Source organism: Erpetoichthys calabaricus, chromosome 4, assembly GCF_900747795.2.
Source record: "Erpetoichthys calabaricus chromosome 4, fErpCal1.3, whole genome shotgun sequence".
Classification (NCBI taxonomy): Eukaryota; Metazoa; Chordata; class Cladistia; order Polypteriformes; family Polypteridae; genus Erpetoichthys; species Erpetoichthys calabaricus.
Genome location: NC_041397.2, coordinates 38,871,788 through 38,890,943, shown reverse-complemented (window position 1 = coordinate 38,890,943; position 19,156 = coordinate 38,871,788). Strand labels below are relative to the sequence as shown.

Here is a 19,156-nt window from a genome sequence, read left to right as displayed (position 1 = left end):
GTTTATATTATTTATTAATTTACCTGATTAATACTTATTGGTGTATTTATTTACTTAAAGAACTTCTGTAAAGAGCTAAATTTCCCGTGGGGACAAAGTAAAGTTCTATCTAATCTAATGTAATCTAATCTATCATGGGTGGATCTACAATAAGGTTGAACTTGATGGTATGCACCCTAGGGATATATAGGTATAAAGACGTTTGCAAGAAAAAAAGAAATGCTAGCATTTTTCTGTACATTTTCCACTGTACAGTGTCTATAAGCCTGCTCACAAGGTGTTCTAGTAAACAACTTGTTCACCTTTTCTGACTCCAAGAAGTACACTGCAATTGCAATTAGTTTCAGGGCCAGTTTCTTGAATGCCTTACACCGGTGAGAAGGGACTTATGCTGGTGAGAATAGTGAACGAGATTCTCACTGGCTTTCTCAAAATGAGTGACACTTGTGAATGTGCGTAAGAATCAGTGTAAGTGGTCTGAGTGGTTGAATCTATAAAGTTTTTCTTATGTTGGAAGATGGAAAACTTCTGTTTTAATCTTCACCATCTGTTAAGGAATATTTTGATGTGATAATCAGAGAAGCAGAAACAAATGAACAGCAAGGGAGTATCCGCCTTAGTAAAAGGTCATGTGTCTGTGTATATCTGTGTGTCCATCTGGTCTCCGTTAGATGCCATTTAGTGCACGATTCAAAAAAAGCAAAAGCAATGTTTGTGATGTACCATCTGTTGGAATAGAAAATGCAGTGCATTTTAGCATTTTACAAAATACATTCTAATAGATGGTGCATTGCAAACAACACTGAATATGCTGAGGTCTATGTTGATTATTTAGATTTCAACCCATCTTAAACAAGCAGCACAGCTAGTATCACAATATAATAATAATAATAATAATAATAATTAATAATAATAAAAGTCATGTATATATTTTATTTCCCTGATAGATTGGTTTCCATTACTTGAGTGGTTTTTTGGAAAAGTACATCCCTGGTCTTTGCAACAGTATATTTAAAAAAAAATAGCTATATAAATGCAAAAATTATTATTTCACTGCTACATATATCTGTCATAAACAAAACAAAGACGAAACTAATGCACTTTTAAACAATTTTGGCTAAATAAATGTATCTATTAAGAAATTCGCAGAAAAGTTGCAGAGCATAAGTAAGAAGACTGTAAACAACTTTAATTGACAGTGTAATGAAATAGCAAGCCCTCAGGGTGATATGGTTATCAATCACAACCCTCCTTTTTTCCTTTTCTTTACTCTCTGGGAATATTTAAATGCTCATTACAGAGGGTTTACTTTATACATTCATATTCTGCAGATATAGCGATACATTGATTAGTAATATTATATAAACACCAGAATAAACTCTGGGTCGGTTTCTCGAAAGCTTTAGCTGCGAGGAGAAGTATAAGAGTGCCGCACGTGGTGTGCGTAAGAGTTTGTACATTTTCTTACAATCTTACGTTTCTTATCGTTTCGGCAGACGGAAATGTCGTTTTACTTCTATCCGAGTTCTTAAAAATACGGAGCTATTTTTCAGCACAGACAAAGTCACGCCACAGAATCGCTTGAAATACAGAGAAGTTTAGAAAATACAAAGTAAGTAAGGACGAAAAAGTGAAGAGTACTTTGTTTTAGAAAAGAAATTTTCACCGTAACATTCTGCTAAAAGGCAAAAAATGACTGTAGGGCATCCTGATCCTAGAAGTGCAAGTCCTGGATACTAAACATACCTTTCTAGCGTTTATATTTACAATATAATGAGAAATGTACTAATAATGAAGGCTTCCTTAGTCAGCTGCACCGTTACCAGTGTGCGCATAGCCCTGTCAGACAGTTACATATAATGTAGAATTTCATTATACAGATAAACCATTTATTCCGATAATGTATGCATTTATTACAAATGTATAAGTTTATTATTGGACTGTTTCGCAGAACTTGTGCTTTAAGATTTACTTTAACAGTGGAGCTTTCTGTATTTTGATTGGTTGTCTCGTGTATACGGGCAATGGAGGAGACAGAAAGGAAAACCAAAGGTTATTTGGGCCGGCAATGATAAAAAGCTGAGGACGATCTGCTCGAGTTTGTTTTTTGTGTTCCTAATTCAGCTTTTTACAGCAAATTGTGTCATAGCCCCAGTCATTTACAGAAGGTTTTCAAAACACTGTATAGTGTGAGGGTGGCGCAGTGGGTAGCTTGGGAGACCTGGGTTCGCTTCCCGGGTCCTCCCTGTGTGGAGTCTGCATGTTCACCCCGTGTCTGCATGGGTTTCCTCCGGGCGCTCCGTTTCCTCCCACAGTCCAAAGACATGCAGGCCAGGTGTATTGGCGATTCTAAATTGGCCCTAGTGTGTGCTTGCTGTGTGGGTGTGTGTGTATGCGCGCCCTGCCGTGGGCTGGCACCCCCAGACTTGCGCCCTGTGTTGGCTCCAGCAGACCCCCGTGACCCTGTAGTTAGGATATAGCGGGTTGGATAATGAATGGATGTGTATGCTATATTCTGAAAGGCGCTCTATGAATGTATAAACATTGCTTAATCCAACTAGTACATTGTCATATAGGTGTAGTGTTTACTTGTTCTTTCTTGGCTTCGATGTTTCTTTTGTTCTGTGATTGTTCATATTCACCTCAAAGTCAAAAATCTTGCGTTTCATGTTAACTGGCGACTCCAGGTTATACAGCCTGTTTGAATGTGTCCAGCGATTAACTGGAGTACCATCCTGTACTGCTTCTTGTCCAGTTTTATTTTTGCTGTCATTTTAGGCAACAATTTCCAGAGACCCAAATATAAAATGAGCAAGACAATGTTTTAATGTAACATCGTGTTTTATTACAGATCCTGCTCAAGCAGTTCGACAGAAGATGTACAACGTTGTTGGAAACTCATCAGATTTTATTTTGGAAGGCTTCTTCTTCCCACCAGAAGCAAGAGTGCCCCTGTTTTTATTAACCTTTTTTGGGTATATCATTATTGTTTCCCTGAATGGTATGCTTTTGCTAGTCATAACTCTTCATAAAAATTTGCACGGACCAATGTATGTTATGTTGTGTAATTTAATTGTATGTGACTTAATCGGCAGCAGTGCACTAATGCCAAGATTGATGTCCGACTTTTTTGTCGATTTGAAGGTCATCTCTTTTGGAGCATGTATTATTCAAGCTTTCTGTATTCATATGTACCATTTTGGAGCTCAGTTGATACTAGCGGCAATGGCTTTAGACAGATATGTTGCAATTTGTAATCCTCTGCGTTATGCCTCAATCATGACACCCCGGACGTTAGTGAAACTCTGCTCGATTGCCTGGGGATGCACCTTTGTTATGGTAGTCGTTGTGTTGTCAATTACAATAAGACTTCCAAAATGTAAATCGCTAATTGTACACGCATATTGTTTCAACGCAGCTTTATTTGTACTGGCCTGCGGGGATTATTCGGTAAATAATATTTCTGGACTATTTGTTGCATATTTTACATGTGGTTTGTCTTTTTCAGCAATTGCTTTCACTTATGTTAAAATTCTACTAACTTGTCTGTTCAAATCACACATGAATGCCAAAAACAAAGCTATTCAGACCTGCGCTTCACATTTAACGGTTTACATAATATTTGAAACCACTCTTTTATTTTCAATAATGGCCTTGCGGTTCCCTAATATTAATCCAAATTTAACGAAATCATTCGGGGCAGTGATGATTACTGCACCCCCTTGTTTGAATCCTTTGATATATGGAATAAACACCAAGGAAATTCGAAATACTGTTTTGAAATATTTTAAGAAGAAAATAAGGCATACTTAGAGAGAGAGAGATTAAAAAATGATTTTTACTATAGAGCACATAATACCCATATATTTTTCCATTTTGGGATTTTAATCTATCCCGTTTTGTAGTATAAAATGCACATTTTCGGAACGTGAAATGTTGAATTTCTTTTCAGTGTGCGTTTGTAAATTTTATGGCCCCCATGCCGTTACTCAACGCCTTCTATAGTTTATTGGTTCGATCACAGCGGTATCAGTATTAGGAGAAAGTGAATAGCCTCTAAGAAAATACAATAGAAAAACTGACGCTCTTAAAAAGCAGCACGTTCTTTCTTTCTTTCTTTCTTTCTTTCTTTCTTTCTTTCTTTCTTTCTTTCTTTCTTTCTTTCTTTCTTTCTTTCTTTCTTTCTTATCATGGATACCTGTTAAAATTGTGATATTAAACAAAACGCAACTTTGAAAATAATCATTGATTTAAAAAAATTTGCAAATAATTTAACAAATAATAGGTTGGGTTACATGATATGCTATAAAAGTACAATGCAGTACAATATTATTTCATTTGTTAGGAGCTGCAGATGCTTCCTAATTATCATCATATTATTTATTATTTTTGAGAAAATTAAATAATTAAGCCATAAAAGTAAAGAAAATTGTATAATAATGAGACATGAGAAAGTGTTTTGTCATATTTTTCAAGTACAAGTGTGATCCCTGTTTTTACTAACAACTATGTGAAAAATTGCATTAATTCTTTTATCATTTTTTACCATTAAAAAAAAATAGTCATACTGTACAAGATAACCTTAAACACATTCATTCAGTTATTGATGAATATACTACTTTATATGTAATTTATTTTAGCTTAATTAATTTATTTATATTTCATTGATTCAATTAATCACAGTAATACTATCTAATATCCACAACATCACTAGAGCAAGCATTTTGAAATGAACTTTAAATATCATGTTTATGAGTATGCTAGCAGAACTGTGTTGCACAATTGCTGAAAAATTGCATAAAAATATTTGTGGATGGTAAGGCTACTTATTCACTCTTCTACCTTGAACTAAATCCTAAGGTTAGGAAAAAAGCTGTAAATATATGATAAAGATCACAGTAGATATTTTATCTGTCATTGATAAAAATGGTCTGTCCTGTTTGAAAATGTAAACAAAAAGCCCAAGTCAAATTAACTATCAAAATATGAATATGAAATTATGGAATTTTGGTCAAAACACTTAAGGGTTGAGATCTAATGTACAAAGTAAAAAGGTGTTTGTTTTATTTGGAAATATAAATGAGCTCTGAAAATGTGAAATTTGTTTTTCAAAATATTATTTGTCTGCTTTTTGTCCAATATATAGACTACTTTGTACGATACATTTTTCATTAAAATACATTATACTGATCAAGACAACTACGATTAAACATTTATTAATTTTATATTTAAGTCTGACAATATTTTTATGGGTATTTATACATATTTCTCAGATTATTCAATGATTCAGAAGAACTCAATACTTAAATGCTAAAAAAGAAGAAACAAACCACACACACGCACACACACAGATGAAATCAGCCATTCTGAATGCTTTGATTTAGAAAGATAACACAAAGGAAAGCTATTTAGTGGTTCACTGAACTTTTATGATGGTAATGATATACTGTAAAAATGCACAAATACTGTAGACTTCATCCATCCATCCATTTTCCAACCCGCTGAATCCGAACACAGGGTCACGGGGGTCTGCTGGAGCCAATCCCAGCCAACCACAGGGCACAAGGCAGGGAAGCAATCCCGGCAGGGTGCCAACCCACCGCAGGACACACACAAACACACCCACACACCAAGCACACACTAGGGCCAATTTAGAATCACCAATCCATCTAACCTGCATGTCTTTGACTGTGGGAGGAAACCCACGCAGACACGGGGAGAACATGCAAACTCCATGCAGGGAGGACCCGGGAATCGAACCCAGGTCCCCAGATCTCCCTACTGCGAGGCAGCAGCGCTACCCACTGCGCCACCGTGCCGCCCCCTGTAGACTTCATGAATACCATATTCCTTATACACAAAAAGTATAGAGCTCTTAGCATGTTTTTATTGTTCATTGCCGGAGAATTTGAATCTGAAATAGATTATTTTAAATTAGTTTTACTGTCATTAATCTGGAAAAGAAATTGTGCATCATTTCAAAACACTGACAAATTAAACATTTTCAACAATACTAGCAATATTTTAAAAAAGATAAATAATTTATTTTAAATATGTGACTCGCCCTTGTAACTCGTCCACGTACAATATAATACACATATTTTGATGACTTCTACCTGTGCGGGAATTTGTTATATCACCATCTTAAAAATAATCTGTGCATGACATGTTTAAAAAATCCTGAAAATAAGGCAAAAGGCATTTTAAGAAAGGTCTTAGTTTTGGAATATGTTTCCTTGGCCTGCTAATGGGGTCAGATAAGATCAAGTGACTATTAATATTTTTCACTAAACACAATAACCGGTGAGAAAACATAAACAGGGGTGGGCAAAAGTAGGTTGTTCATGGGGATAAAAACATGCAAGTTTTGATTTTTGCAATAACTTTATTAACTCAAAAGAATGTCACAATGGCAGAATGCACTTAAGTACAATTTCGCAGATGCTCAACCTTGCCAGCCTCACGAACTGTAAACCTATTTTTGCCCATCCCTATATATTGTCTCATCTCATATGCACAGTTCAGTTTGATATTGTATTGGCATACCAGAAAAAAACTGAAAAAGTAGACTAAGACTCAACCTAAGGGATTAAAGGGAATTTATATGATTAAACTGATCAAAATATGTTTAAGAGCTAGGCTATGTAAACATAAAGTACTGTCATTTGGAAATGCTTTTAAAATGTTACAAAATATAAGATTTAATGAATTTGCTTCAGTGGGCCCCATGATAGAGTGTCATCCCATTTAGAAGTCATTTCAATCTCAAGCCAACTGCAGCTTCGACATCATTTGGTTCTGTACTTTGTAAAACATTCAGGCCAGAGTTGCACGTTGCTAATGTTGTTATGCTAATGCTGCTAAGGATACATGCTGGATACCTTTGACACTTTGAAGATGTAAAGAGTAAGCTGGTTTACAAAATTGACTGAATCAATGGAAAATGAGTATTAGCACTTAATATTGTGTCACTATTGTCAACAATAAAACAATAGCATGTTCTTCATTCCTTCTCTCATTTTTTCATTCGTAAAAAAAAAAAAATAGTGATCCTGATTTGGAAATGTCAGTGACTGCAATTGAAGTTGAATCTTAGAATCTCTGGGGCAGGCATAAAAATTGACTTTTAATGTAAGAGATACAAGAAAGAAACTTTGACTTAATGAAGAAAGCAAAGAAAATTAATAAACTGCAAAACAGCACAGGATGCAAAAGAAACAAGCCAAAGGTCTAATCACACCAAAACAGAACCTTCTTAGATTGTTTCAAATTCCATACGTGCCTAATAAATAAATCTCAGGCAAAGCCTGCCAGCCGCACACTTATTCCCGCTGTCAAGCATGGTGACGAGTAATATGGGGGATGTTTTCATCTGAAATGCATCTTACACATCTATTGGTATTTTCTCCTGGGTACTCTTATTCTCCTACGACATCCTACAATATATGTGTGCTAAGTTAATTGACATCTCTATGTAGCAGTGTTAGTGTCTTGGTGTGTGTAAGTGTGGTATTGCACCCCATTCAAATTTGGTTCTTATCTGGGATTACTGATGCAACAGCTTCCACTAAACACCTACACAATTGGAAGAAGTCAGTTAAAAATGGAAGGCATGGATAGACATATACTAAAACAAGTCACTGTTAGCACATTAATTTTGCAACACACAACAGTGTCAACAATTTCATAACTTCAATGTTTTAAGCATTTTTTTATTTATTTATTGATGTCCAGCAGGTTTGAATATTACATATCTTGCTTTCAATTTTCTAGTACCTTTTGAGTGTGCTTCAATTTATTTCAGTATTTCCCTACACTGGTTTTTAATCTCTTATTTAATTAGTAAAAAATACAGGAAAAAAACGAAGATGAAAAGACATTCTGAACAAGAAGAGATATACAAACACTATTTTGAAGATTATCGGGAACAATTAAATCTGCGCTATTATTATTATTATTATTATTATTATTATTATTATTATTATTATTATTATTATTATTATTATTATTATTATTATTTATTATTATTATTCTGTTTGTCAAGCATGACTTAATACAAGGCAGTGTCAGATTGGCTAGAGCCAATCCTTGCAAAACTGAATGCAAGCCATTGAAAAGACGGCGGTCCATCACAGGACACTAACTCACACTCCAACATTCATGTCCACACTGGAGACGATTTAGAATTGCTGATGACTTAAGAGATGCTGTGTTTTGGGATGTGACAGGGAACCCAAGAAGACACATGTAGGATAGAGTAACTCCATAATGACGGAACATACACTGTTATTACTGTAATAACATATGTATTCAGAAAATGGATGTTTATTAAAGTTTATTCAAGTGAACTTGAAGTAATCAGAAGCTCATAAAATGTGTACAGTAGAGTCAGAAAAGTTGTTTTTTAAAACTGCATTAAAGATTTTTTTGTGTTTGCTGTAGCTCTTTCTTGCCTACATATGAATGCCTATCTGCACTGTAAAAAATGAATCATGCGGCTTGTAATTTTCATTAAAAAAATTGATGTAATCATTAAAAATAATGTGCATATTTAATTAAAAAAATAGGTTTTCTGTTTTTCTTATAATATATTGAGAACATTTCACTAATAAAATTAAGAAATAAATTGTACCTATTTTTTTAAGGAAATGAGTGCAATTTTTAGGCTTAATTTGAGGAACCATTTAGGCTAAAATTTTAAGGAAAAAAAGGCTTCATATTTATTTTAAGAGAATTGGTCCAATTACCCGGGTTTGATTGAGTCACCTTCATTTGAATCTCAACGGCAGTGATCAGACGGCGTTTTGAAGGAGCAGACGAACATTGGAAAATATTAAGAGGTAAGTTATAAGCCCCTTACTAATTTTTACATTTTATTTTGATTTCTTAAATAAGCTCCTCAGGACACCGCTTATTCCACGCTATACAGGAATTGTTTTATACATATTTTTGAATCTGAACGACAGTGATCATTTTGGCATGTGAAACAGTGACTATGTTGAACCAGGCGTTTTAAAATAAAGGTTTACAATTATGCGATGTTATTTGATGTGAAAATCTGAACTCGAGCTCATTAGTCATAACTCCTCACATGCACGTGCTGAGGCTAGAATGGACATGTTGGTCGCTAAAGCAAAAATAATTATGGCCATGCATCGAGCTTGATAGATGGGGCAGTTTCTATGATTATACTTAAAAACTTTTAAGAGTGTTGATGTGTTTATATATTCGCTTCAAATTGTAAAGATGTATTAAATTAGCGTTTAATCATTTCACGCAATATATGCATTTTTTTCATTCATCCTCGACGTTAGAGGGCGCCCTCTTAAAAAAAAAAAAAAAAACAAGTCACAAACACCATAGAAGTAACACGATGACGTTCCAGAATTGATATGGACATAACCATGCTTTTGACTAGTTGAAGAATACAAACATCTTTGCAATAATTAAGGCATTATCAGTCTCCACAAAGAGTAAGATATATCTATAGCAATTTACATTTTCTCTTTGATTAATCTATGTAAAATTCGACCTGAGTGAAGTTATTTTGAACACATTTGAGATTTACTATAAGGCAAATTTATTTAAAATTAGTCTTTAAACGATATTTAAAAATGTTTAGACTTGTTTAGCAGTATTGGGTTTCTAGGCTTAAACCATTCCAATTTTCATGATCTTGGTGATTAGGTTGAATTGTGCCCGACAGTTGCAGAATTTAAAGATCGCTGGCCTGCTCTGTTTGACATTCTCCAGGTAGGGATTTTACATTTTGTCATTAAATACCATCACAGATAATAATGTGGTTTGTCAACTGAACATAATTATAATCAGTGTTTTGTGTGTTTCATTTTTTTAGATTAATGAAGAGTTTAGGGAGAATTACTACTCTGCACCATGAGCCAACATTTATTAAGATGTTGGATTACTACACTTCTAAACTTTTCACAATATTTTCCTGCAAAGGAGGAGCACTTGGACAGATTTCGAAGAAGGAAAATGGGTGCCATACAGCAGGTATTTTAATTGGTATTTTTTATTATTATTTGATTGATATTTGCTTCATTATTATTGGGTACTATTACTAATTTCTACACTTTTGGTGCCTTATGACCTCACATCAAAACATAGAACAGACAAGAGATGTTTGTCCTCCGTTGCTTGGTCAATTACTTGGGGTGAAAAGGAGGAAGACCTCATCCAGGAGTACAATGTAAGTGTCTAAAACTATTTCAGATATTTATTGTTTTCAGAAAACTGCATTTAGGCATTTGTTTTCCTTTACAAAAACAGAAATACATCTTAAACATAAGTACGTTCCTCATGTAAAAAAATTCTTGCAATAGTGTCAGCAATATAAATGAAATAAACAATGTCAACATTTCTGAAAACATCCTGTCTACCATTAGCCATAGTATACTTGAGTTTGTTGTAGTGTCAGTCTCCATAGTCCACTGAAACAAGTTTTGGGGAGTTAGTGTTTTACAATGTTACAAAGATATGAACCTAGAAATGGTTTACTGTACTTCCTTGAGGTATCAGCATTTTAAGTTCTTATGAGGAAAAACTTGTTTGAACATCTTACACAAATTAACTACATAAATAACAGATCTTCATAATAAAATATGTTATGTTTGTTTTACAGTATGAAAATGAGGATGTGCAGCAAAGTCCACTGCAGCAGGTAATGAAAATTGCTGTCTGCAAGAAGGATGACCAGGAGGACTTTAGCATTGTCTTGGAGGGTGTGCAAGTCATGACTGGCTTGGGAAATCTGACTAGAGCCTGCGAAATTCTTCTTGGATTCACATATGCACTAAACCTCACCTATCCCAAACAACTGAGGAACACGTTTGAGGCCTTTCAGAAGCTCTTCTTGGAACTGGATGTTTGCAGGTTTTCCCCCAAATTACAATCTCTCAAAAACAAACTTGTGTATTAGATTGTGAGAGACACATCCCATTGTTACCAAGTTTTGGTGAAAATGCCCAGGTTGAGGTTTGAGATTGTTCTGCAGCTTATTCTACAACAGTTTATCTGGTTTGATGCTAAACAGTTGATTTCAATGACATAAATTGTGAGTTACAAACTGTTTTACAAATTGTTTTTGTTTTTTCTTAAAAATGCTGTAAATGTTATATACACTATTTTACAAAGTGTTTAATATTTTGATATCAGTGTAACATGGAATAAAAGCATGTTTAACACCAAAATGCATTATGTATTCATTTTATTATAAAATGTTTTTTATATTATTAAGTAATTTTCCTTAATACATATGAGTACATTTTGTTTTATGTGCTTAAACTAAAAACGATTATTCCACTAATAATGCTAAAATCATCATGTCTCTGGCTAAATAATTTGGGATGCTTTACATGATTTTATTCAAGTAGATTCTGCTAGGGAAAAAAATCAAGCCGTAAATACTACTTAAAATAATATGCGTCTGGCTAAATAATTTAGGATTTTTTACATGATTTATTCAAGTAAATTCTTCTAAAAAAATCAAGCCTTAAAAACTGCTTAAAAATAATATGTGCAATATTGTTACCATATTTTTTTAAGTAGATAGCACATAAGATTTTTTACAGTGTGTCTCCTACAAAAGAAAAACAAAAAATGAAGTAGTTCAGTTTTTAAAACATTTGCTAAATAAAATAAATGTATAAATTAAGAAAGTTACAGAATTCAGTTGCAGTAGTGTAAACATGTTAACTGACATCAAAACAATTAGTCCTTCAGGTAATATCGTAACCCTCAACACAGAACCTCCCACCCCCACGAGTTTTTTTTTTTTTTACTCTCAGGAAAAATGTTAGTGTTGATTGCAGAGGACTTGTTTTGTTTTATATTTATATATGCAGATATAATGTTACATTGATTAGTGATATTATATAAATATAAGAATAAACTCTGCCAGTTTCTTTAACGCCTTACACCTGTTGGAAGAACTTGCTGCACGCGGTCTTGCGCGACTTCTAACAATCTCAAGAGGCGGCGAAAGGCTTTCGAACGTGCTAATTTATAGTCTTCTCGTCTTGTCGGCAGACGGAAACAATGTTATTTTAGTACACGCCAAAAGACCCCGAAATATTTTTAACAGGGTCAACGACACAGCACAGAACCGCACGAGATACAAAGAAGTATTTAAAATATAATTACTGAGTAAGTAAGAAAAAGATAGTAAAAAGAGTTTTTTTTCGTTCAAAGTGGAACAAGACGGCAGTGCACCCTGACCATGGAAGTGCAAGTATTATTATCAGTTTTCACAATATTATGAGATATATAGTAAGAGTAAGGGCTTCCTCAGAAAAACTGCTCAGTTTACCATTGTGTGAAATGACCTGTTAGCCATTGCGTCAAAGTGTAGAATTACATTTTACAGATAAACTGTAAAATTTCAATAAGTGACGCAGTTTTTACAAGTTTGTAAGTTTAATGTCAGACTGATTTGTAGAAGTGTTTTTTGTTCCCTTACTTTAACAGTGGAGAGCTCTGCTTTGTGGCTGTGTGGATGTGGGGAATGGAATAGACAGAAAGGAAAACGAAAGCTTTTTGGATCGCTGATATATGACTGTAAATAATAAACCTTTGAGAGGACGACCTACTTGCGTCTGTGTTTTGTTCCTGAAACTGGCATCAAAGGAACCCCAGCTTTTTTACAATTGAAAATACGAGTAACATGGCCCCAGTCAGTCAAATGATTTTTAGTTGGTTTCCAAATAAAAAAGTAGAAGCGTTAGGATTAAATTCACTGAATCTACAAGATTCGAAACTATGTTTATTTTTTGAATGTGCAAATCATCTGCTCCTTCTATAACGAACGTTGTCGGGAAGTGCCCAGGATCTACTGCAAGACGCACCAGAGAATTGTATCAGTCAGATGGTACTTTAAAGTAGTTTCCAAAAATATTTGACGGCATAGTCAGTGCATTTTTTTTGCCTTAATCAAATTACTCAGTGAATAATCTGTCATTTTTCACCCACTGCCGTCTTCTCACATCGCTTCATCTCTGCCCCTTATTTTCCTACAGATATGCAGCACGAACTTTGTGGAGATGCTTTTGTGACATTTTTCCACTCTTGCACCGTATTTTATTTAAATATATTTAACGTTGAGTTGAAAGTATCAACAATTTACTGCAATCACTTTCTTGCGTCTAGGAGTTGGGCTTTAAATTTTCTTGTGTACGTTATTCGTACTTCCATTTATTACATACAGTATTACTTACATCGATATTGAAAGCCCTCATTATTTCATTGTTTAATTTGCATTGCTTGCCCCTCAGAGATCAATGCTGTGACCAATTAATTTTTTAAAAATATTTAAACTAAAATAATCAATAATCTGGTTAATTTTGCCGATAGTATTAAACGTATTAAACTAGGTGGGAGGACAAATATTGTAGAATAAGCTAAATTGTTACAGAGTGATTTGGACAGCAGGCAGGCTTACGGATATCTGTGGCAAATTAAATTTATATAAGTAAATATGAATACACGGGGAGTGTGAAAATTGAAAGGATACGAAGAAAGAGCTAGTCAAAGTGGACTCATCACTGCCTAAATCAAAGCAGTTCCCAGAAGAGATCAAGAAGGCTAACATATATGTTGGGTCATAATCTGAGGAGCACAAGTAAATTGTATTTTAAGTTATATAACACTCTACTGAGTCACCTGTACTGTGTAAAGTTGTGGTCTTCAGATTACAAAAAGATATAGCAGCACTAGAAGAGTGCAGATGAGAACAATTAAGAGAACTTGAAGGATTTGACTCTTTTCAATTTAAGCAAACAGAGATTAAGGGGTAACATGATCTAATTGTTTAAAATTATGAAGAGAATTATGAACAGTGCATCCCAGCTCTTACTTTTAAATAAATTCTTGAACAAGAATGTGGGCAAACAGTTTGGTAAACTTGTTAGAAGCAGATATTGCACAGAGAGGTTTTCTTCACATAAGGAACCATAGACTCATGGAAAAAATAATACGAATGTGTTGGAGAGGATGTTAGGAACCTTAAAATCTTGACTTGACATTATGTTGACAAATGAGGGTGAATAGAATGGACACGACTGTTGGGCTGCATAGTCTGTTCTCATAAAAATATGATGTTGTAATGCTACTGTATTCAGAAATTGTTTAATCCTTCGGCTGTGAGTATAATGTAAGGTAAAATGTATTTCCTATTATTTCCAGGTGCGGGGAAAAATTATATATATGTGTGTGTGTATGTAACCCAGAAATTTCAGCTTTTTGACAGAAATTGATTCATACTCTTTATTAAGGGATCATTAAATTGATTTATAAATATAGCAGAGATATTACTAATGATATAACTGCAAAGCCCCCCCCCCCCCCCCCCCCCATTACTCCATTATGGCACAATTTCTTAGATCACCATTAATTGATATTTATAATTGTTTAATTAGTAATGTCCTTTTTGGGAAACCTTTGTAATTCTGTATTATAACTGAAACCTGCTACCCTGGCGTGTTAAGCAAATTGTCTTTCCTTTGGTTGCAAGGTACTAGCAATCTAAACTTCAAACAAAAATACTTTGTCAAGAAACTCATCAGTCTTTTGTTGTTTAGTGAAATAAAAGTTCTTCTACATGACAGATTGCCAAGAAACTGGAGATTTCATTCAAATGTGTCCACTACAGTCTTGAGGGGAAGGGCAACCTGGATCTAACCAGAAAAGTAAAAGGAGCAGAAGGCCCAGATACACAACTACACAAGAATGTAAGTACATCAGAGTTTGTAGCTTGAGAAACAGACACCTTAAAAATCCTGTCCTTTCTTCCTTAAATACACGCCAAGTACAAGTGTCTTCTGTAAAGGTGAAAAGAAAAGTTTAAAAAGAACATAATGTATACATTAAATGGTGGATTTCTAGGTGACTCCAAACTTTTGCTTATTTCAACATTTTTCTTTTTATTTGCCATTTTCAGAAATGGCTTTTCTTTATAAGCTTCTAATGTGAGCATATATTTGTCATCTCAAAAAGATTTTATGGCTGCTAATCCTGTGCCTTTTCAGGAATATGTAAAAAAAATTAAATCAGTCATTTAAAGCAATAATTGACATTTGTGATATCAGTAGCATCTTGGACATTATTTTTTAAACAAATTAATTGTATCTTGATCAAAAAAAGTCGAAAATATAACACTTTCTGTGTGATTTCATACTTTTGAACACTGGCATTCTTCATCCTTCTTTTTAATATGGACCAAGAAATTCATAGCCTGTGTTTGATGAGCTAAGAATCAATAATTATAATTTAAGACAAGCAAACATGAATGCCTTGCATCCACAGAATAACAAACAAACACCCAGGATCGGCACCACCATTAAGGTGAATTAGGCATTCGCCCAGGGAGCAGATCATAATGGGTGGAAAAACCCAGCTGCACGGGTTAACTACCAAACAGTCAGTTAGTGCACTGAGAAGCATGGCCTAAGGAGCAAAATAAACTAGCACCGACACTCCAAACACCACTACAAGAAAGACAATGACTCATTTATCATGAAACAATCAAAAAAGATAAAAATCCAAAGATGGAAAGGGGAGAAAAGTAATGAATGTCTGGGTTGATATAATATTGTGAATTATAGGTTGAAAAAATGTCCAGATGGGCAATAACAATTGCTCTTCTTTCACAACCAAATGTTACCAAATACACATTTCAGTACCATCAGAACAGTTCCTTATAGCAATGTCACAACCATTTTTGGCTTCCAAAAGAACCAACCACTTGAAGATTCAAAAAAGAACTTTTATTTATTTGGATCTGTAACAAATTACATAAATTATTATAAATAGGTGGTCATAGATTTGCAAGATACTAATAGGTTCATGATTATATAGTACAATAACACTGGCTCAGTTCAGGTCTTCTTGATCTGATTGTATTTTGTTAGGTTGCCTACACATATATTAAATATTTCTTCTTTACCCTCATATTAAGGAACCATTTCATAGTCCAAAGATCCAACTTCATTGGCAAAGAACCCTTCTCAGATTGAAATGTATTTATTTATTTATTTATTGGTCAAGTAATGGAGCTACCAGGAGCCACAAAACCCAGTAAACTGCCATTAAAAAACAAGCATTTTTAAGAGGCTAGTAGCTGCACTAGGAAAGGTCACGAAAGGTGACCTTCAGAACGCAGCTTATCATATAAAGAGTATATATACTGTGCATGTTATATTCTGAAAGGCATTCTGTGAATGTATAAATACTGTTTGATCCAATTAGGTCATTGTCATAGTTGGAGTGGTGTTTACTCGTTCTTTCATGAAACTGAGGTGTTTTTCTCTGAATCTGCATCTCAAGTTAACTAGCAACTGCATGTAACAGCTTGGATGTGCCCAATGATTGATTGAATGATTATTTATTTATTTAGCTGTCAGATTATTCTCCAGTTTCCAACGACCCTAAAATGTAATGAGCAAGACAGTATTTGTAATGTAATATTTTGCTTATTGCAGATTGAGACCAAGCAGTCGAACAGAAGATGTACAACATTGTTGGAAACTCATCTGATTTTATTTTGGAAGGTTTCTTCTTTCCACCAGAAGCAAGAGTTCCCTTGTTTTTATTAACCCTTTTTGGGTATATCATCATTGTTTTTCTCAATGTGATGCTTTTTCTAGTCATAATTCTTCATAAGAATTTGCACGGACCGATGTATGTATTACTGTGTAATTTGATTATGTGCGACTTAATCGGCAGCAGTGCACTAATGCCGAGACTGATGTCTGACTTTTTTGTGGATGTAAAAATTATATCTTTTCAGGGATGTATTATTCAAGCTTTCTGTATTCATATGTACCACTTTGGAGCTCAGTTGATACTAGGGGCAATGGCTTTAGACAGATATGTTGCAATTTGTAACCCTCTCCGTTATGCCACAATCATGACACCCCGTACATTAGTGAAACTCTGCTCGATTGCCTGGGGAACCACCTTTGCTCTGGTCATAGTTCTGTTGTTGATTACAATAAGACTTCCAAAATGCAAATCCCTAATCGTACAAGCATATTGTTTCTGCGGTGCTTTATTTCCTCTAGCCTGCGGAGATTATTCAGTGAACAATATCTATGGATTATTTGTTACGTATTTGACATTTGGTTTGTCTTTTTCAGCAATTGCTTTCACTTACTTTAAAATTCTACTAACCTGTCTGTTCAAATCACAAATTAATGCCAAAAACAAAGCTATTCAGACCTGCGCTTCACATTTAACGGTTTACATAATATTTGAAACAGCTCTTTTGTTTTCAGTAATGGCCTTGCGGTTCCCAAATGTTAATCCCAATTTAACGAAAACATTCGGAACAGTGATGATTACTGTCCCCCCTTGTCTAAATCCTCTGATATATGGAATAAACACAAAGGAAATTCGAAATACTGTTTTGAAATATTTTAACAAGAAAATTTTGAGTTGTTAAGAGTTTCTTGAAACAACTATGGTAAAAGGGATACACAAAATTGTAGACGTTTCCTTTTTGTAATTGTATAATTTATAATTTTATTTATTTATAAGCAATGCAAATGAAGTAAAGTAATGAGCTATTAGATTATGTTTTTGTCATATTTTTCAAATAAGTGTGTGATACTACTTTTAACTAAAACAGATACATAAAATTGCATAACTGTATTCTAATAATAATCATATTGTACAAGATTTCATTCGTGCCTGTTTACATCTACACCAACATTGAATATCAAGGAGATTAATACTTAAGGAACAATTTTATCATTATGTTAAACTTCTAACAAATGCAAACAGTTAATGATCACAATACTCCTTTAAATGTAATTTATTTTAGCCTATTTAATTTATTTTTATATGTTTATTTTTTGCATCATTGATTTGATTAATCACAGTTATATTTTTCTTAAGATACAAAACATCATTATAGCAGACATCTAGAAATGAACTTTAAACACCAGGTTGATGAAGGACAATGCTAACAGATGTGTTGCATTATTACTGAAATGTACTGCCTTCAGTATTTTGGTTCATAAGGTATTTTTGGATGGTAAGGCTACACATTCTTGCTTATTCTACTTTTATTTCAATCCCAAGTTAGAACGAGTAGCAAATATGCAATAAAGGTCAAAGTAAACACAATTTATAGTAAACAAGATATTTCATCTGCCATTGAAATAAATGGTCTAGCCTATTCAAAAACAAAATTATGAAGCCCAAACCGAAAGTATCAAAACACTTTTGTACCATCCATATAATTTATAGTTCTTTGGTTCTTAATGAGTTGATCTATCTATTGACATTAGAAATTTTGGAAAAAATGATACGTTTGAGGTCCAAAATAATCTTGTATTGTTACTAATATTATTTATAAATATTTATCAGATTATTTAATGATTTAGGAAAACTCAACAATTAAAAGTCAAAACAATAAGAAACAAACCATATTGCTGATGACCTGACACAAAATTTTCCTGATAGGTGAGGGAAAAGCTAATTTAAAACAATTTCAAATTTTAAAATCTGAGGCAACAAAATATAACCATTTCCTGTGAGATGTTTACTTTTAGAGGATAATGAATATATGATGAATATCTGGAATAGGATATTAGTGCAACCTACAATGTAGTGTATGTGACTGCATTAGTGAAATGTCCTTCTATAAGCAAAGACTTCCAGAATGAAGCTTTCTGATTTAATTTTTGTGTGATAAAATTAAATGTGTGAACTACTCTTACAGCATGTCCTGGGTCAATATTATTATAGATTTTTTATGATCTGTGCCTGTATTTAAAATTTGTTGTGTCATCATCTTAAAAATAATCTGAAGAATTCTAAAATATGGTAAAGAATTACCAGAAAGTCACGTCCACAGGTCTGATATAGATTTCCTTAGCCTGTTAGTGTGGTTAGGCAAGATTGGTGACTTTTATTGATTTTTTCATAAACCAAATAGAGATTGAGAAACCATGTGCATTGTCTCACCTCACACACACAGTTTAGTCTAACATTGTGTTGAACAGCAGAAAATACTCAAAACTCCAGGCTAAAGACTATAAGGGAGGCATTAAAAGGAAGTTGCTTAGAATTAAACAGATCAAAAGAATTAAAAAAGCTGAGTAAACAGAAAGTACTTTAATTTCAAAATGTTGTAGAA

The 19,156-nt window shown here is 33.8% G+C and overlaps 1 protein-coding gene across 1 annotated transcript; it reads left to right on the top strand.

The window, feature by feature from the left end:
- The first annotated feature begins 361 nt into the window (after window positions 1-361).
- Window positions 362-14,771, top strand: LOC114651016 (olfactory receptor 52E4-like). Its single transcript, XM_028800970.2, has 4 exons — window positions 362-452; window positions 2,852-3,801; window positions 10,643-10,885; window positions 14,622-14,771. The coding sequence occupies exons 1-4, from the start codon at window positions 362-364 to the stop codon at window positions 14,769-14,771; spliced, it is 1,434 nt and encodes a 477-aa protein (XP_028656803.2).
- The last annotated feature ends 4,385 nt before the right edge of the window (window positions 14,772-19,156 follow it).